The following is a 21,468-nucleotide window of genomic DNA, read 5'->3' as shown; positions in this document are numbered from 1 at the left end:
TCACATGTTTTCCTTTTGCTTTGTAATGCGAGGAGCAGGATTATCTGAATCATTGCGGCAAAATTTGAGCATCATTGGCTGAAGATAAGATGAAAGAAGACTTGAAACTATGTCTTTTACAAGCTGAAGGGGAATAGTGGTTAAAAGCACTGAAATTTCAACAAAAAGAGCTAATGAAGGTTCTGTGTTGATTTTTCTTCATTTTTTCCCCTTTCCACTCTCCCATGAGTCCCAGAAGAGAAAGATGGAAAGACCATGTATACAAATTCATATAAGGGAAATGCTGAAGACAGTTTTGGAGTTTGTTTTCCAAGTGCTGTAAATTCCCTATTTAATCAAATACAAAACATTGTTCTGGATCAAGTATATTGTTTTGTGATCAGTGAAGTTTTTTTCAGCTCTAGAAGTGGAATTTGACCTGATTGGAAGCTTTTAAAAAAGTAAATGCATTACTCTGATTCCTTTTTTCAAGATGAGTTTTTCAAGTTACCAAGAGTGTTTCAGTCTCTTACTGTGCAGTGTCAACCTGTGTTTTATATGCATATCTTAGATATTTTACTTTTTCCCTTGTTTTAGTATTTATGCTGTAGTGTTTTGTTTGAGAAAAGTGTGAAAAGACAAGGCACCTGAGATGTAAGTTTTCAAGAGCCTTGTTATTACAATGTTGTAGCTCAGATTACATGTGATCTGAGTATCTGTTACAATGCACACTACACACTAAGTCTTTTCTCCTTAAAATATGCCTTAAGATGTTCATTTTTATACTAACTGGATCAAAATTTGGTATCTGAACTTCGTGTTTTGTTAGAAGATGCATGCCTGGGGAAGAGGAGCTGTCTAATGGATCATGGCTCTGATGTTCACAGGACATACTTTATTTCTAGCATTAATGATGTTTGCTGTCTTCACTTTTGAAGAATCTGTAAGTAATTATTCTGATTGGGTGACTTTCATAGAAAATGTAGATCAATATGAAAAACAGCAACTTGAAGGTCTTAGTGCAGAGCCGAAGTTGAAAAAAGTAGTTCTTCACCCAAGCTTGTATTTTGATGCTGAAGATGTCCAGGCACTGAGGCAGAAGGCTCATACAAGCCATTTGCATCTATTTAGAGCTATCAGAAGTGCAGTGATGGTTATGCTATCCAATCCATTATACTACCTACCTCCACCCAAGCACGTTGATTTTGCTGCGAAGTGGAATGAGATTTATGGTAACAACCTGCCGCCTCTAGCATTTTATTGTTTGCTGTGCCCCGAAGATAAAGCTGCACTTGATTTTGCCCTAGAATATATGGATAGAATGGCTGGCTACAAAAACTGGTTGGTTGAGAACGCTCCTGGAGATGAAGTGCCACTTGGTCACTCCTTAACGGGATTTGCAACTGCTTTTGACTTCTTGTATAATTCACTGGAAAATGAGAGACGGCAAAAATACCTGGAGAAGATATGGTCTGTAAGCGAGGAAATGTATGAGTACTCAAAGGTTCGTTCCTGGGGAAAGCAACTTCTCCATAATCACCAAGCAACCAATATGCTTGCTTTGCTTGTTGGGGCTTTAGTTGCAGGGGTGGACAAAGGATCTCAGGCAAATATTTGGAAACACGCTGTTGTTGATGTGATGGAGAAAACAATGTTTCTGCTCAATCATATAGTAGATGGGTCTTTGGACGAGGGAGTAGCTTACGGGAGTTACACAGCGAAGTCAATAACCCAATATGTTTTCCTGGCCCAGCGCCACTTTGGTATTAACAACTTGGAGAATAATTGGCTCAAAATGCACTTTTGGTTTTACTATGCCACCCTGTTACCAGGCTTTCAAAGGACTGTGGGTGTTGCGGATTCTAATTACAACTGGTTTTATGGTCCTGAGAGCCAACTGGTTTTTCTGGATAAATTTATCATGAAGAATGGAGCTGGCAACTGGCTGGCACAGCAGATTAGGAAACACAGACCCAAGGACGGGCCAATGGTACCATCCACTGCACAGAGATGGAGCACACTACACACTGAATTCATATGGTATGCTGCTGAAATCACCCCTCAGCCGCCTCCTGACTACGGTACTGCTAAAATGCATGTGTTTCCTAACTGGGGAGTTGTTACTTACGGGGCTGGATTGGCAAACAGTCAGACGAACACCTTTGTGTCCTTTAAGTCTGGAAAACTTGGCGGACGTGCTGTCTACGATATTGTTCATTTTCAACCGTACGCCTGGATTGATGGGTGGAGAAGTTTCAATCCAGGACATGAACATCCCGATCAGAACTCTTTCACTTTTGCTCCCAATGGACAGGTGTTTGTATCTGAGGCTCTTTATGGGCCTAAACTCAGCCACCTGAACAATGTCTTGGTCTTTGCTCCATCTCCTACGAGCCAGTGCAACCAGCCCTGGGAGGGACAGCTTGGTGAGTGTGCCCAGTGGCTGAAGTGGATTGGTGATGAGGTTGGAGACTCCACTGGAGAAATTATAACAGCCTCCCAGGCTGGGGACATGATGTTTGTGAGTGGTGAGGCGGTATCTGCTTACACATCAGCGATGAAACTGAAAAGTGTATATCGTGTTTTGCTGCTCTTGAATTCTCAGACATTGTTAGTAGTAGACCATATTGAGAAAGAGGAAGACTCTCCTGTTAATTCTGTCAGTGCCTTTTTTCATAATCTTGACATTGATTTTAAATACATACCTTATAAATTTAAGAATAAATACAATGGAGCTATGATGGATGTGTGGGATGCCCACTACAAGATGTTTTGGTTTGATCATCATGGGAGTAGTCCTGTTGCTAGGATACAAGAGGCAGAACAAGCTGCTGAATTCAAAAAGCGATGGACTCAGTTTGTAAATGTTACCTTTCCAATGAAAAACACGCTTACAAGGATTGTTTACCTTTTCCATGGCCCATATGTCAATGTTTCTAACTGCAGACTCATAGATAATGCAAAATCTGGATTTCAGCTTTCGCTCAGTGTCAACAACACTGAAAATACCATCTCTGTTGTGACTGAATATCAGGATTTAAAGACAAGGTTTGATTACTTGGGATTTGGTGGTTTTGCCAAAGTAGTTCATGAAAACAAAGTGACCAAGTTTGGTCTAGGTACTGAATATGTGGAAAAACGGATAAAAAATAACAGGGTGGTTTTCCCATTTGGGTTCAAAGTGAACATAGTTGCAGGGCTAGTTTTGGGTGTGAGTTTGGTCATACTGGCTTTTCAGTGGCAGTTTTACATATCCTTCAGTAAAATGTTGCGTTGGATCCTGATACTGGTTGTCACACTGTGGCTTATTGAATTGGTGGATGTGTGGAGCATGTGTACTCAGCCCATCTGTGCAAAATGGAGCAGTGACATGACAAGCCTAGAACATGACAAAGGCAATAAAGACAAACAATTAGAAGGAAACCCCGTTGTTTTGCCAGATGTTATCATTACTTCACTTCCTGCTTCTGGTGCAGAAATATTAAAACAGCTGTTTTTCAATAGCAGTGACTTCTTATATGTCAGGATACCTGCACCCTATCTTGAAATTCCTGAGACTGAATTTGAAATTGATTCCTTTGTAGATCCGTGTGAATGGAAGGTTTCTGATGTCCAGAATGGTCATTTTCGTCTTATCCAAGGGTGGCTCCAGTCTCTAGTTCGAGGCACAAAGTTACATTTACAAAATATTCATTTATATGAAGCCAGCAGAAATAAAATTGCTCAACATTCTGCTACAAGCAAGGACAAAAAGAAAAGATCCAAAAAGAGAGAATCTCTTTCAGAGCAAAGAAGCAGGGCAAGAGGGAGTAAAGAAAAAGATGCTGAATATATTAGGGAACTGCGAAGACATCTCATCTATTATCCAAATGCACGACCTGTGCTTAGTTTAAGTAGTGGGAGCTGGACATTAAAACTTCCTTTCTTTCAGGAAATCCTAGGACCATCAATGAGAGCATTATATGTAGTAAGGGACCCACGGGCATGGATATATTCAATGTTGTACAAAAATAAACCAAGCCTTTACTCCTTGAAAAATGTTCCACAACACTTGACTGCAATGTTTAAAGGGGAGAATGGTAAAGGAAAATGTAGTTTAAATGAAGGCTATGCCTTTGAGTATGAATCATTAAGAAAAGAACTTTCAAATTCTGATTCAAACGCTGTTTCTGTGTTGTCCTATTTGTGGCTAGCAAACACAGCAGCAGCACTGAGAATAAATGCAGACTTGCAGGCAACAAATTATCATCTAGTCAAGTTTGAAGATATTGTGAACTTTCCTCAGAAGACGGCTGAAACAATTTTTGCCTTTCTTGGTATTCCTCTTCCTCCTGCTAGCTTAAACCAAATATTATTTGCCACCTCCACTAGTCTTTTCTATCTTCCTTATGAAGGGGAAATTTCACCAAGTAGCATTCATGCCTGGAAACAAAACATGCCCAATGAAGAGATTAAACATATTGAAGATATCTGCTGCTCTCTAATGGACCACTTAGGATACCAAAAGTTTATAGAGTAAATGCTGCCGGTCAGCAGAAATTTGCACTAATGATCTCTGACTACCAATTGTGGATAAATATTAGAGAAGTTTGTTTATTCTTGTATAATGTGTACAGTCTGATACTTTCAGAGAGATTATTTTGAGAAAAAGATAGTTGTTCTTGCAAGTGGGTTTTGTTTTGATTTGTTTTTTAATCTTGTAACTATTTTGCTGCCTTTCAAAAAAAGTTGTGTGAACCTTTGTAGGACTACCAGCTGGGGACTCTGTAGCTCAGGGAATTAATAGTAGAATATGGAGCTTTCCACCTCCAGCTCACCAGTTTGACTCCAGCCCAAGTGGTTAGTTCCTGAAGTACTTATCATGTGATGATTGTATGATGGCTTATGTGAAATTAACTGGTTAAACTGGCCCAGTTCCCAGTGGTGATAAACAGCCTCCTTGGACAGGTTACTCATGCATTCTGTCTGTGTCTCACTGGTCACTATAGTGGTGCAAAATAAACATAAGCTGAGATTTAAGGCTATTCAGCATCCCTTCAGTAAGAGGAAACAGTAAGAACATTTGAGTGAATCCAGTTCCTTATCTGCAGTCTCAGCAGGCAGGCCCAGGACTGGAATGGGCACAGATATTGAATATCATTCTAGGATATAGTTCCTTCAGCTGAGAGATGTGGCACTTAAATTGGGTTTTGTGCTTTGATGAAAGAGAAGACTTCATTCTCATGCCTGACAATGTGGTACGCTTTGTAAGCCTGAAGTAAACTGTCCAGAGAAAAAGAAATGGGACAAAATCTAAAAAAACAACAAGATCATACAAATGAGCAGTTAAATTTGGAGAAGATTTTGTTTCGTTTTAACCTGCTTCAATCTAATTTGATTTTGAAGGTTGTTAACATCTTACGTCTTGCACTGATTTACCCTGTACCTCTTGTCTAAGAGATTCTGAAAGGTTTTTCTCTTTTTGAGTAAGACTCTTTCATGCTTCTTTGTTGTAACACATTTCTCTACTGATTCTTGTGCATAACTTCATTGAGACTAATTGAAGATATTTGATGTCATTGTCAATGGCTTATTGTTGATGTCTGCATAAAATGGCACTCTGCGATTTAGAAGATCTTAAATAAATCTCCAGGTCTGTGTTGCTGAGGGATGTTTTGCTTTTCTGTATAATGGATTTCTGAAGGACAACCTTTGCTAACCTCAGGTCTTGTTTCAGAGAGGGCAGAAATCTGAAAATCACCCATCCCTTAATCCACCTCACATTTGAATGATCTTTCCGTGCAGTAAACTATTTCCAAAATTGTCTGATTTTTATCATGATTGCTGTTTCTTTAACATGGTGCTTTTACATGATATTGGCTTGGAAACAGATAGGCTTGATAGGATAGACATGTCTGTGTCACAGTTTATTTTCTTCTTGAGTCACACTCTTTGTGCATGCCCATTTAAAAAAAAAAAAAAAAATCCCATTTCCCAATTTAACTTGCTCAGCATTCTTTGGAAATGCATGCATATTATAAATGTGTGCAGATGTGTAAATCAGATCACAAAGAGACATCTGTTTCCTTTACCATCTGTTTTTTATTACAAATGGAATTGTCTTGAAATACACTTCAGTTGGTTTGTAGGAGCTGGGATCAGAGTTTTGGCATATTATATTGAAATATGTGTGTAATTACTGTTTATTTGGGTGGTGAGTGTTAGACAATGTCAAAATGCAGTGAGTTTCTTTGTACAGATTACAGGTACCCTCTGCTGATTTTTAATACAAAGGAGCTTTTACCTTTCCTTCCAATCTTACTATTATGTCCCTGTCTTACCCCGCTATCTTGTCCCTCCCATACATGCATTTCATATATTTTGGAGCATGTTGTGATATCTCATTATGACCTAGGTAAAGTTGGTTTTTCTTGGCCAGTCATTAACATATCAAAATGGGCCTCAAGCATGAAAAAACTTTACGGTGTCACTAACCATAACTTAGCTGTCATATACTAGCAGCACTTGTTTTTTCCCCCTTCAGTCCTAGATCTCACCCCTGGCTAGGTGGAATGCCATGTTAAAGAAAATATCAAACAAGTTAACATACACTGACATGCTGATGAAAATTCAGTTTCCAAGTATTGTTCTCTCAGATTGGCTTCCCTCTGAAGCTATTTTTGCTCATATGTTAAAAAAAAAAAAGTATTGATGCCTGTACAGTTTGTACTTGACAGGATAAATTTCAGCATTTGCCCTCTATTTCCAGGGTTTACACCCTAGAATCAGAACAAATAAAAAGGCTTTTCTCTATTAGATATTTTAGGGCAGCTGAAGGTAAGAATTAAGACTGACTTTGTATCTGTGGAAATAGAAACAGACCTTAAAATCTCTTCATGAAAGAGCCATATGAAATGCCACAATAGCTTATAAACCAACTTTTTTTTGGTTTTGAAGAGTTAGGATGGACAGAATCATCTGTTTGGAGCACCATCTGTGCTGCTTTTGGAATACAGGTTATCCCATGCGCTTATGTCGTAACAGTGTTGTTGCTGTCATTAATTATACACAAGATTTCGGAGCTATTTCTTTTCTGTACTGTACTTTCCTGGTTGAAAGAATGCATAATCTATTATTCAGACTTTGGTGCATTGTGTGCTCCTTAAACAGATGTGAAAAGTTAGAAGAGAGCGCTCTTGGTTTTTAGATCTTGTTGTAAGGGCAAATGCCTTATAATCATTATGTTAAAAATATGTAAAAAGAAAAGTCGTGTCTTTGGAAACAATAGAGTAGGAATGCCTAAGGTATGACAAGTCTTTGATTTTCAATCATGTAATTGTTTTGTTGAGTTTTAGATGATAAGTTACATGACCTCTTGACCAAATTGAGTACCAGATAGAAGGTATCCCAGCTATGGAGCTGAATGACTTTGTGTTGAGATAGTGACCTTCTACTTGTATGAATAGCAACCCAAGATACAGCAAAAAGCTGAATAAATGTGTGCATGGTTGATGAGAATGCCCACTAGAATATGCAGATCTGGGGCTTTGTAGAATAAATTTCAGTAGCACCATCCATAAAATAACAGTTGTGGTATGGAGAAACAGGAATACTGTGGAGGCCTGGTGATAAAAACAAAAAACAGAACAAACCAAAAACCAAAACCAAACCAAACCACCACCACCATACCCACACTTGCTTTTGTCTGTTAGAGAACTTCCAGTTTTATGTCTGTACTGATCTTAAGTCAAATCAGTCTTTAAATAGGTATTTCTTTTTTTCTCACCCATGTGTTCCCATTTAGACTAGTGTGGCTCTGTATATGAAGAATATGAGTGCAATTTTATAATATAAAATGATTTTGTGGGTGTACAGAGTTATCCTCAAAATTCTCAGCCAATAGCATCCAGAGGAAGAATAGTCACTACATAGACACGGACATTAACCTCCCCTTTCTCCATAAAGTGATATTAAAGACTGTCAGTAAAATTTGAGACCTTTTTGAAAAGCATGTCTGTTTAGGTACATTGTATTGAAGAGTGTTCTGGCACTTCCAGTTACACTTCCATAAAGATGCTCACGGAAATTAGTCTCAGTACTTTCTCTTAACTTTACTTCGTTTTTCCGTCTATGGTAGATGTTGATAATTATTTGTTCTATATTGTAGTTTGAACTGTCCAATTATGTGACAGCAAAGATTTTGATGTATTTTTTAAAAGTGGGCGTTATTTAAATACTTATATTTCTGAAACATATTTGGAAGCCTAAGAACAATAAACACAGAGGAAAACATTTATTTGCTTACTTTGTAACTAAGTGACATTAGCCCTGGGGAGATGCACATGGATCTCGGCATTCAGAGTTCTATCAAATTGCATGAATCTATAGTCTCTGAGCATACCTAAGTGTCCCTATTACTCCCAGTAGGCTTTTTCCAAGAGCGATGTCTGTGGAGATGATCCTCAGTATCATGGTCAGATCGGTTCCTTTCACCCTCTTAACATGCAGATGGCATACAGTCCTCATCAGACTTATGTTTGAACAGTTAATTTGCCAGATCTAGAGTTCAATTCTGTACAAGATCCTCAATTATATGTAAAATATGTGGCACAACTGAGGTTTGCATGTTTTTAAGTCTTGATGAGGTAATATTAGCTGTGAAACAGGTTTAATGCTGTTATGTTTTGTTTAGTTTTGTTTTCTGGAGGGTGTTAGTCCTGGTCCTTTTCTGTTAGTGGCTGCTGAGTTATTTTGCAGTTGGTGAGCGGTAAGTGCTTGTCCTTTGTCAATCACCCTAGGTCTTGTCACTGTACTCTCACAAGTAATTTATTTTTTTTTAAACCTTCTGAATCTTGAACCCAACTGTGGCTTTTGGGAGAGTTAGATGGAAAATGCCTATTATGATAGGAGCAACAAGATGTGGTATAAACAAATGTTACTGTCTACTGCTAATTATTTAACAATATTTGTCTCCAGCTATTTTCTGAAAGGTTGTTCAACGTGAATCAATCTAATGTACAAAGCTCGGAGGAAACTAATACCAAGAACATGATAAAAGGCAGGCTATCAGAGATAATAAACACACAGTTGTTTTTTGTGAAAGCCATTAATATTTTCGCTCTTAATTGCTTTTCTAAGAGAGGAGTTAGTTACATTTTCTTTGTGCATTTTTTTAGACCTTTTTGTGTTTCCATCCTGCAACTTGCCTAGAAATAGATTGTATCCTACGTTTTCTGACTCTCACTTTGAAATGTTAATTTTGTTACATTTTCTTGAACCTTCTGTTGTGTTTCAGGATGTTCCAGTCTATTTTTTTTTAATAAATTACATCCTATAGGTGCCACTTGATTTCAAGAAACATGATCTCAGACCTGGCGAGGACTACAACAGGCACACAGAAATGAACCGAAAAACAGGAGAAATAAAATGTTATGCTGCTGAAGAGAATAGACTTGAAAGCATGTGTTAGAATACTTCGGTCTTAATGAGATGCTATATCATGCACTATGAATGCCTGAACAGTAGACTTTATTGTTCATTTTAGCTGATCAGCTGAATGTTGTCTTTTTCAAATTACCGTAAGAATACTGATGGAAAGATAAGTTAAAAGGAACTTTTGTCTGGTTGGATTTTTATTTTTCCTTCAAAGCAGTGCTATTTTTTTCTACTCCCTATCTGTGTTAATTTGTAGCTATATAGCTATTACCTAGTGTAGCTCTATAAAAACATTGTTGGCACCAAGGATGCTTTTCAGTGAGGGGGTACCGCCTTACCTCCTGGGTATAGATTAAGTGTTGATAGTTTCTCAACGGCCAGCATCCTTTGGTGATGCATTTGAAAGAAAAGTTGACTTATGTAATAAAGAATTGTTTCATTCTTTAGAATGGACTGCACTGTTGCTCAACAAAATAGAGATAATGCGAATACATGCATATTATAGACAATGCTATCAGTTAGCCATGATTAAGCCAGTCTCATGATCAGATCTTTAAAAGTATGGGTGTAGCTCTCATCCATTCCTCAGCCTAATTACTAACTTTAATGACCTTGTTTAATTGTAGGCTAAGATGAGTTTCATTCCATTTGCTGAAAGAAAAAAAGCATGCCTACATGCAGATACCCTGTCTTTGTTGATATACTAGGATTTTTTTTAAGCTGCTCTCACTTGAATGTATGCCTGTACCTCTAACTTGCTCCAGGGTGCATTTGCAAATCTTACATAATGAATGATGCTGTTGACTTCAGTGTATAGGAATTTACCTATTTGTATTCCAGCTTTCTCTGAACATAGCTATGCCTTAGTACCTTTAACACATGAAGGGAATAGAATGATTAAATAGAGCGTGTCTAGACAATAAAGAAATAGCTCTGATATTCATTGTTCACAGATTATTGAAAGTGTTTGCCAGCAATCTGCTTCATCTGCATTTAGTTCAGTTGACTATGCATAGCAACAGACTCATATCATCCTTTGCAGAATCTCCCTTGAGAAGTTTATAACTTAAAAGTATGGTTTTAAACAGCTAATATATATGTCATTATTTTAGTGTTTCCTAAATTAATCTAGGTGCAATTTTCTTTTTGATTTAAAGGTGCAAGGAAAAAAAAAAGAAAAAAAAAAGTTATTTAATTCCCCTCTAAAGTTAAATATAAATAAATAAATACATTATAAAATAAAGATGTTCAGATGCTATTAAAGATTAAAAAAAAATTCTGAAATTCTGTGGGGTCAATTTAGAAGAACTACCATTAAGCATGTTATTAAATTATTTCTATTCACACTCTAAAATTTATTCTGCAAAACAGGTACAAATATGACCAATTTGCTTTTGTTGGCTTTTATTTCTTGTTATCACTGAAAATTTAGAAAGCATACTTTCAGGCATTTTGTGAAGAAATCTATCATAATTTCTTAAAATCAAAAGTGAGAGAAATTAGTCAGAATAAACTAAGGTTGCAAACTATGACAAATACTTCAAAATGTCTTCTTATACCAACAGAAAGAATAATAAGTTAACCTTATTTTCTTTACAGCAACTTTATTGATATACTTCTATAATTTACATTGAATTTACATGCATTTTTATTTAAAATACAAAACACATTACCTTCATCAAGACAAATACATATAGTTTACAATTTTAATCATTATTAATAGCTCCTAACTGGAATTCTGTGGTAGACCCAATCTTCTGCAATATTTCTTGGGCCCTTTGTGATTTGAACTGTGACAAGAGTGGCCAACACCTTCATAAGTTTCTTGCTCTAAGGCAACGTCTCTTCATAGCACTTAAAACACTGCCAAACACATAAAAAAATACTTAATTTGACAATATTTTATTTATTCTTGCAGATCTTATTTATGAGTGAAGCTTGAATATTCTGCTTTCGTTTGGTAGAAAAATGCACTCATTTGAATAAGTTCACTTGTAAATGTGAATCTTTCCTGTGTCCCTCAAAAATTTGCAGACAGACAGATTTCTAATAGGGCTACTCCTTTTATCCTTTCAGTAAAGCTTAAGTTTGTTTACATGACCAGAGAGTATTGAATTTATATAAATGAGACTTAAACTATTTTAAATGTCTTTCATATATGGCCTGTACTTTTTACATCTCTTTTGACTTTGAGTTATAGGTGTACTTCTCCAAAAAGAAACCCTCAGTGATACCTCAAATCTATCTCACTGTAATCCTGTTAAATAGAAACATGTACTGGGTGATGGACATTCTAGAGATCTTTCAGAAAATGCTAATGTATTTAACATTAGAACATAATATTAAACATTACTTCTGGACTCAAGAGTACTCCTTAGGTTTTGCATTCAGGACCAACAGAAAATATATGGTAGTTTAACAATGGCCCATTTAATTCTTAATGCAAAATTGTTGTAAAAGTGGCCTAAGATCTTCACACAGGAGATTAGTATATCAAAAATAGAGGCTTTTTGTATCAAAATGAGAACTCTGACTCTCAGAATATGAATATCAAGGCACAACATGACTTCTCATCCTGTTCCTATGTGATAATCTTGTTAGCATGAAGTGATAGGATGTTTTCTGATGTCCTGACAGCAACACAAAAGCTGTTTCAGAAGAAAAAACTGGTTTTAACCAATACATAGCTATATACAGCAGTCTTTCCTAGTAACTGATTTTCTTGCCTGAATGTATATAGAATCACATTTTACTGGGGTATCTGTTTCTAACTGAGGTCAGTATCTGCTGGCACTAGGAACACATGATGATATGCTGGCTCATATTATACATTGACAGAAGAGGTAGTCAACACAGGGTTGACTATAGCCTAAAGTTTTTAATTGGTTGCATTTTAGTATTGGCAAATAATACACTGTAAATAGATTATTTTTATTGTGCTTACAGGGCATACTGCAAACTGTGAAATGAGTGATCTCTTTCTTAATTGGAAGACTTACCATAGGATTTTTTTTATGTCTTTCCCTACTGCCAGCAGAGCAGATCAAAAGGGACATAGCTGGAGGAGAAGATATGTGCCTCCGGAGGGTCACCTTTGCTGTGCAGCTGCAAGTATAAACTAGAGTAAGCCTATTGCTTCTTCCTAGGGCATGGATAAAGTTTTGGGTATCTCTTGTGAGCGCCCTACAGATTCAGAGATGAGAAGGCATTTAGAAAATAACCCTTAAAATTATTTGTAATCTCATGACATATGAGGTAATCATACAACTTCCATGATCTTGACTGGTGCTCTTAAAAGACTGGAAAAGCCCAAGTGTGGGGAATGGTCATGTAACAGACAAGGTAATTTTCTGGAATATAAGAAACAATGTTTCAGCTTGTCAGGTCGTAAATACCTGACACAGCACAGCACAAAAACAGACAAATAAGTTGACAGAGCAAACTTCCACATAGCTTCCAGTGCTGGTTCAGACTAATGGCTGTGGCTAGAGTCAGCACGAAGGCTTGTCACTGATTAAGATATTGATCAAAACAAATGCTGTTATGTGGCCTCATTCAGGTCTCTTAAGGAGTGTATAGGCTTTACTCCCTTGATTTCCCATGTTGGTGAAAGATGCCATTCTAGATCCTTAATGAGTTGGTTTTGAACTAGTAAAATGTGCCACTGTATGTACAAGGCATGTAAAAAGCCAAGTCCAGGACTTAGGCTGAAAGTGGGGATGAAAGGTGGGAAGTATGTAGTATGAATGAAAAGGCAGGGGCAGCTTGAGATGAACAGCAGGAAGGAAAAGGGATGAGAGATGAATAATTTGTAGGGGACTGGAAATTCCAGCCATCTGCAAGGAGGCAAAAATGTGGCATGTTAACAGGCATCTGCTGTAGTGCTTGTAATGACACCACTTCTCTAAGTCAGCTGCTATGCAATGTGGCTATCATTTCAGGTTCCTGCAACAGAGGGTAGCATGATTTGTTCTGTTAAGAAGCCTCATTTAATTTTGTAATTAAGTACTTTTTACAACTTTTTACAAAAATTAAAATTACTATCATCAGATGTTGTTTATTTAATGACAAATCAGTTCTCAAAATATAATATCTTGAAAGTTAGTTTGGGTGTGTGGGTTTTTTTGGTGTTCTTTTGGTTTGGTTTGTTGGTTGTGTTTTTTGGTTTTTTGTTTGTTTGGTTGGTTGTTTTTTTTTTTTTGTTTTGTTTTGTTCTTTGTTGGTTTTTTTTAATCATAGATTTCCATTAGGAGCAGGTGAATAAAATATGCACCTCCATGAACTACTAAAAATAATATAGAAGAGTGAGGTAGTTGAGAGCTTTTCTACTTGCAAGCAATTCAAATGAAATACTTTGAAACTGGGATGTCATTTGCAATATCTCTAGATCTCCTGCCTTGCTATTATGAAATTGGTCTGTAGCAAAATAATTTTATGTAACAAACTCCTACCATGCTTCATCACTTATTCTTTGTTTTCAATTTTGTCATCCAGCTTCAAGGAGTTGGATTTTTTAATTTATTTTATATGAGTAAACACTGAGCAGCTACATATATATGTAGCCTCAAAACCCAGAAACACCTTCTTATTTTAGAAGGGATTCCAAAAGCAAGTAGTGTCTGACACTCGACCACTGTACGTTAGTATGGTATCACTATAAATAATGGAGCTGAGCAGAGCTACAGCAGCTAAGGGTAAGGAAAATTCTCTCTGCAGAAGGAATGTCAGTGTAGGACAGAGACTTGATCTTGATGACAGGATGGCACAACATCTGAGAGGTGAATCAGAAGAGAGCTACTGTAGAACTCAGCCTCTGCAATGCACTCTGTCCACCCCCAGGCCTCCCTTCCTGCTTTCCTTCTGTAGCTGAAAAAGGAGCACTGTCCACAGTTCCATTACAACCAGGAAAGTGATTTCTTTAAAGATTTAACCTCCTCTGTTTTCTGTGTTTCGGCTTTTGTTCATTTAGATAAATAAATAAAAGCTCTCCTTAGTGTTGTGTAACCAGCCTGCAATCAGAAACACAATGGGAAAATACTGTCTGGCACTTGAACGATAGACTACTTTGTTCTCATATAAGGGAGTATGGCAGTCCCTGTTCTGATCATAAATAAAGAAGGATATTGGATCTTTATCTAATAGCTGTGCAAGAACTAGCTGGGTACCTTTATCTGTGCTTTAGGTACTTTAATAGTGAAAAACCTATTGATAACAGAGATTTAAAAGATTGAAAGATGTGCCAAGTGGCTGCTAAGCTTTAGATTTACAGCTCTCTTTGAAGACCTGACTGAAATCATAATGATAAAGGTTTTTTGCTTAGCATGCTTGTTATGGTTTTGTGAGAAATTGAGTGTCTTAGTCTATGTACTGAACCACCTGGTTGCATACTTCTGGGGCAGTTTTCTATCCAGGGCACTTTTGTGTTAGCCCTGGATATACAGGTCCAGGTTTATCTCATAGCTACATCCTGCACCAAAATCCTGGAACTTGCTATGTGTCCCAGATCTGATAATGTAGTCATATGCTGAAGACACTTGGCAACAGTGGAAGTATTTTGTTTTGTAGAGCGCAATAACAAAGGATGATACCTACACTGCTCTCAAATTGTGAATCCATAAAACCCCAGCGGTTTCACCTCAGTTTCATTTAAAGATTCTGAATTTAAGCTGAGAATTAGAAATAATGTTCTTGAGTTTGAAACCCATGCAAGTGAAACTGAAGTAAAGGTTTAAATCGGTTGTCACTCCGTGTGTTGGAAAGAAAAGGCAAAGTAGTTTAACAAGTGGTAGCAGTTTCTTGTTTTTACTAATTGGTTCATTACCTTCTTTCTTTTAAAGTGTATGGCAGTCTATGACTGTGCATGAATGCACAGTGCTGCATGTGTTTCCGTACAGGCCAGCTAAACAGAAGATCTGATTATATGAGATTATCAATGAGATTAGAACTTATTTAGAAAACATCATATAAAGACCAACCAAGTAAATCAAACAGACAAAAATAAAGTGAGTAAAAAAATCCTGAAATGAATTTGCGGTGACCTTGCAAGCCAGATAAAAGAAGGGAGTGATTAGTCTAACCATTGAGCAAAACTACAAAGTATATACTTGCATAAAACAGCATGTCTCTTGCTTACATGGAAAAATCCTACTTAGTGAGGGCTGAGATGTCCTCCAAGAGGCACCCTTTCTGTATTCTCCTGAATCTGTAGCCATGCCAGCTGTAATGCTTTCTGTCACAGGCTTTCTTTATGATAGGTCACCTGGCATAATGATGCAAGGTCCTAAGTGAAATTTCCTTATTCTTAGCAAATTTTCTGTAGCAGGTGTTACAGAAATTACAATGCAACAGAATTGCAGTAGTTCTGCTGTTCTGCCCAAATTCGATATTGTCTTTTTAGAACTCAGGCCCCAGAGACTCAAGGAATAAGTGATTTTTAAAGTCAGTAGGGTTTCACACTGACTCTTAAAACTGCTGTCTGCCTGTTTCAATGGCTACAAACAAAGAGCTTATAGCTCTCTTGCTTCCAGCCTTCTGAAGCTAAAGTTGGGCCACAAGCAAGAGGGTGGGTATGAGAAAAGCACTCTTGAAATCCCTACAGTTATAAATCCTATCCCATTTGATAAAGAGAGCAGAGATTACTCATCTGAGGGAGATGGATCTTGGCCCATTTCTCCTCAGGCGTGTACCTTAACACAGATGAATTAGGGCTGGACATTTTGGAGACCCACAGTTACCACACTTCCACTGGCAATTCTTCTCTCAATTAATCGCTTGGAGAAGGGAAAAAAAAAAAAAAAAAAAGGAGTTAAGGAGAAATGCCCGATTTTCTATCAATGACTTCTTCAGAATGAAATTACCCCATCAAGACATGAATTAGGAAGAAATACGTTTTAAAGGATTCTAAAAATATGAGTTTGTTTAAGCACCTAACATAACTCAGTGAAGACAAGTTTTCCACTGAGTACAAATGAATGAAGAGTCAGTTTAAGATTATAAGAGGATAAAAAAGGCTGTGCTTGGTCAGAGCAAAGGACCATTCAACTCAATGTGCTGTTCACAGTTGTCATATGTGAATACTTTGGGAAGAGTACGAACAGAGTAAAAAGAGGATTCTTTCTCTGATTGCTTTCCCAGCCTCAAGACTGAGCTAGATGTATTCAGCAAATCTAAATAGATTTCTTCTCCATTAGTTTTTTCAGTCTTCACTGGAGCACATGTAAAACGCAGAACCTATTATGTCCTCTGGCAAGGAGCTCAACAAGGCTGTTACTCCTTATTTTTTCTGCCATATTTTAGCATTTGTTTTCATCCTGGCTCCTGTCATCTCTTTTCCAAGCTGAAAAATCTTTGTCTACTTAGTCATTCTTTGCTTTAAAGCATTCAACTCCTCTAACCATCTTTGCTTCCCTTATCCTTTTTTTTTTTTTGTTATTATCTTTCCTAGGGGGACAAGAACTGCACATAATGTTGAAGATGTGGGCGAATACAAATTTTGACAGTAATATTATGACCCCAAGTTAGTTTGCTTTTTGTGGTGAAAGCAGAAGTTGCCTAATCACATTTTTAAGATATTTGCCACTTCCTGCAACTATAACCAGTTCTGTTTTGTACTCTGATTCTCAGACAGAGATTTTGAAGTTTACATGTTAAACACAGAAGTGCCATAAATAAATTATAACCATACTAACCAAATGTTTACAATTCATAGCAAAAAAACTTCAGACACTGCTCTACAAAGCAAGACCTCTGTTTTCAAAGAAGAGTGGCCAAATAAACATTCCAGTGAAATTTAAGGAACATCATGTTTATTTTCTTCTTAGAATTGAAACTTGCTACTAGCTTTCATCTTTGTGACAGAGAATAATGAGTGAATTTTCAGGAGAAAATAGCAAATTAATAGCTAATAACCTGATACAAATATTATACTAATGGAGAAGCCTGTCTTTTTTCCAAAAGTTAGTGCAACTTCAGCTTCAAAGTCAGTTGTATGCTGCTGAAATTTTTACCCAGTTTGTTAATCTGCAAAGTGTTGCTTGTTACATCTGAAAGTAGAACCACACCTGGATTTTGTGTGGGGGAACATCTTGTTTCAGGAATATAAGAAATGTGATGTACTGCCAAGGTTTGTGCTCCCTGTTTCTCTTTTTCTTTCTTTATAGAAAAGTTTATCACGAGTATATAGGTAAAATATACTCAATGTTAAGATATTAATAGCTTGTCTATGCAAACGTCTTTCTCTGAATACTCTTTGTGAAGTACACTTCAGTTTCTGAAGTACTGCTTTTCTCAATGTTACTAAGTTGTTTGGTTTAGATTTTTATGTCCCATTTCCAAAGAAAGTGGTTCAATGGATGCACTTGATTCTGTTAGTTAGGTTAGACATATAGTCCTCATTCCCTGGCTATGTACAGTCTAGTCACGTGTACCCATGATCTGTCATGAGGCACTCCAAGTATGGAGAAGGATACAGAAATTTCTGGCCTGTATGATGCCATGAAAGACAGATCCTTGGGTAATCTGAGTTATTCACATTGGCTTGAAGTTTTTTGGCCCTCTTGATATACATCTGACAAGGCAGCACAACTTGGGGCCCTCCATTTTTCTCTCACATCATACTGTCATATCCAAAACAAACCAAACACTCTAGAGAACAAGCAGGATGTGCAGTTGCCCAGTTTACAAATTATCTCGGTGATTACAGCAGTCTTTGTGTATTCAGCAACCTTCAGCTTTTGATGAAGTTACTGAACTCAAAAAAGCCATAGGATCCATGGCTATGAAAATGGTATAGAGGCTAGGGTCATACTTTTACCAATAGTCATAGAAGCATTCTCCCTCCATTTGAGTTGTTAACATAGCAAATTTTCACATCACCTTTACTGTTGCTGTACCTATGGTTTTGGCCACAGTGACAAATCACATCTGCTGCTTAACTGCATGTGTGAAAACATAGCTGAGTTCTTGCTCAACAGGGAATGAGAGACTTTGTTTCAAGTCTCCACACATCATTTTTCAGATTGTAGACAATGATAAAGAGGACTCTAACACCTTCCAAGTAAACAAAATAGCAAAGAACCTAGTGTTTCTAGAAGACAGAGGTTCTTGGCTGCTACCAAGAGGATTTGTCCTATTCAGTCAGGACAGAGGGGAAATAGTGAAAAAGCCAGAAGAAAGTGTGGGTCTGGAAAAAAAAAGCACACCAAAACAAACCAACCAACCAACCAACCAACCAACCAACCAACCAACCAACCAACCACAAACTAAACCAAAATAAAAACCAACCAACCAACCAAAAACCAACCAACCAACCAACCACAACAACAACAAAAACACAGAAAAATCAAACCAAACCAAACCAAACCCAAACCCAAACCCAAAACCAAAACAAAAGAACCCGAGAAGTGGCAGGAAAGGGCACTATGTGTGTGGCATTCTCTTGGCAAATTCTGTGTGACTGCTTTATGTCTGACACTGACCAGCTTTTACCACCACTCAGGCTGAGAGCTAAAGATGCCATATTTCTGTTGTGAAATTGCAATGGAGGATGTATGCATGTATCAGAAAGGGGTATATCACTCTCAGTATGGATGTTGCATGTATCCCTTCCACAATATATTAGAAAGTATATTTTCAGAGTACATAACAAGAAGACAGCCATCTCCCAGGGCATACTGAGTTTTCCCTGTTTTACAGAGAGTAGGCATGCATGGGCTTGTCTGTTTTGGATATTGAAAGAAGAGCTGCTTTCTCCAGAGGTGACTGAAGCAGTGGAATGCATTTTGGAGAAATGAACTTGGAAGAAATGGCTGGAGAGAGAGAGATCTCATAGCTGAAGTTCTTAAAGAAGGTGGGGATGATGCTGCGAAATTGAGGCAAAGTGAGGCTGCCAGTGGAGGCAAAGGCAGCATCCCATCTGACCTGTCCTTCATGAGCACTGTGTCATACTGTCAGAGTGATATATACTCCTCTCTCTTTTGTACAGCTCCCTCTACCCTTTGGTGGCCTCTTGCTCTGCTCCAGACTTTTCTGCTCTACTGTGTAGGAATTTGCTGTCCCACTGAGAAAACCAAAGAACAGCAGGGAGACAGTGCCTGTGGTATCATGGGATCCAGTGTCATCCACACTGAAATAAGTGGAAATAGTGCGATGGGTTCTTCTGGATGTGTTATAAAAATTGTGACCTCTGTACTTCCCACCATCCTATTTATAAAGGTGCTGTTTTTTCTCCCAGGAAAACCTTTAAACTTTACTTGCAAGCTCTTTAAAAATGGAGGCTACAGTAGATGCCTAATTTTCATTGGCAGTTCTAGAGTATACTGTAACAATTTGAGGTGACCTACTAATGTCCAATTACAGTAATTAGTTTAGTGAGCTGAAATGCAACATTAGGAAAAAAGTCCAATAATTTTTACTTCATGCTAACATTCGTGAAATATTAACAATAATCTTACAGTTGAGAACAGTTTTCTTCAGTCTTCTGTGTTGTCTTATGCTTCGTTTTGTGTCTGCCCCTATTCTATTCATTTCAGAAAATTAAAATTCCTAAGAAGTTCCATGATTATTTTTAGGTCTGAAATGGTTGCCATCCTAAATTAGGTAGGAAAAAAAAATAAATGTAATGTCTTTCTTGCTCAGAGCCAATTTACTGCTTGCTTTTTTTTTTTTTTCTCTTTTTAACTTATGCAGATTCAAAGCATGTTACAAGTTAACACTTCCTTGCTGAAAAGTAACTACTGATTTTTAGCATAGATTATTTACCATAGTATTCAAGCATTCCCTCTTTTCTGGTGATTTAAGAGTGCTGATTTGAACAACAAATAGTGCATCTCTCATTTATGGACTGATTGGTGGGTTGAAACAAGCTTTAACCAAAACTATGTGGTCTTGCAAAAAGTATTCAAGTACACTTCTATATGCAACTGCATGATAACTTCCTAACTTACTCATATTGCAAAGATAGTGTTAAATTTTGGAGATGCTATTAAAAATCCTTCTGGAAAATATGGTCCTAAGTATTTAAAGAAAACACAAATGATTTAGGTAGCAATCTTCATTTGTGAACTGAAGCTTTTTGAGAAAGTGAATTACAACACACACTATGTACAGAGCATCACCACACTAATTTTATTTCGATAACTGAATAACTAAATCAGTGTTTCTCAATTGACAATACTTTTTGATTTAAATGGACCTCTTCTCCCATTTATGAGCAGAAAAGAGACTGAATGGTCACTAGTGTGTGATATATTTGTGTGAAAGGCATTAACTTTCAGTGTTGGAGTATCCCTTCCTTGACTGGACCCAAAGACCTATGGTTAAAAGCTTTTCACCTTCATAGGAACATGAATTCAGCTGCTGGAGAAATTCAGATCTGTCTGATTTTATATGTAACATCAGGGTGATTTGGGTAGGAAGTGAAAAATGCTGCTGGGAATGCTTTTTCTGTATATTCTTAATGGGAAAATAAGGGTTTGCTTATCTGCTTTGTTTAATTGAGTTGGGATTATAACTGTTCAAGTTTTCATTCCTGACTGCTTTTGTAATAGAAATAGTGTTTGCAGTGTGTTTAGTCTTTTTGGGCTTTGCTGAGTACATTAGACTAGCTTTATGAAGGATTTACATTTTATATTTGCTCATCATACTATTTTCATAAGAAACAAAAAGTCCTAAAATAAGCCTGTCAGACAAGGCTATGAACAGTTAAAAGGACAGGATATTTGTTACATTAAGGATTTGTAAATTGAGGTTGACTGGGGAAGTCAGAAAAGTATTTATATTCTCAAAGGGTAACTACTATGGTTTAACAGTAGATGGCATGCAGAAAAGAACAGATATAAAAGTTTGTGGGATGCTTTTATTCCCCAGAGAACAACACAGAAGAAAAAATAAAATGAAAGAAAGCAAAAGCATGAAAAGGGCTTTAAAAGTAGCAAAATGTATGATAGAGAAAATGGGAACAGTTCAGTTGAAAGAACTGTTTAACAGACCTAAAGGATTTCACTTGGGTTGTGACTTTCCAACAAATCCAAGTTTGTTGCATGGGCTTTCTATTTTGGATAATAAATATATATTGGA

General features: G+C 37.1%; 1 protein-coding gene across 1 annotated transcript; it reads left to right on the top strand.

The window, feature by feature from the left end:
* The first annotated feature begins 740 nt into the window (after positions 1-740).
* Positions 741-5,625, top strand: DSEL (dermatan sulfate epimerase like). Its single transcript, XM_082044883.1, has one exon. It carries the CDS (start codon positions 848-850, stop codon positions 4,496-4,498), a length of 3,651 nt encoding a protein of 1,216 aa, XP_081901009.1. The 5' UTR covers positions 741-847; the 3' UTR covers positions 4,499-5,625.
* Positions 5,626-21,468: the final 15,843 nt, after the last annotated feature.

This window comes from Streptopelia decaocto (assembly GCF_964273445.1).
Source record: "Streptopelia decaocto genome assembly, chromosome: 2".
In the NCBI taxonomy this organism is placed as follows: Eukaryota; Metazoa; Chordata; class Aves; order Columbiformes; family Columbidae; genus Streptopelia; species Streptopelia decaocto.
This window is presented reverse-complemented; position numbering and strand designations above follow the sequence as displayed.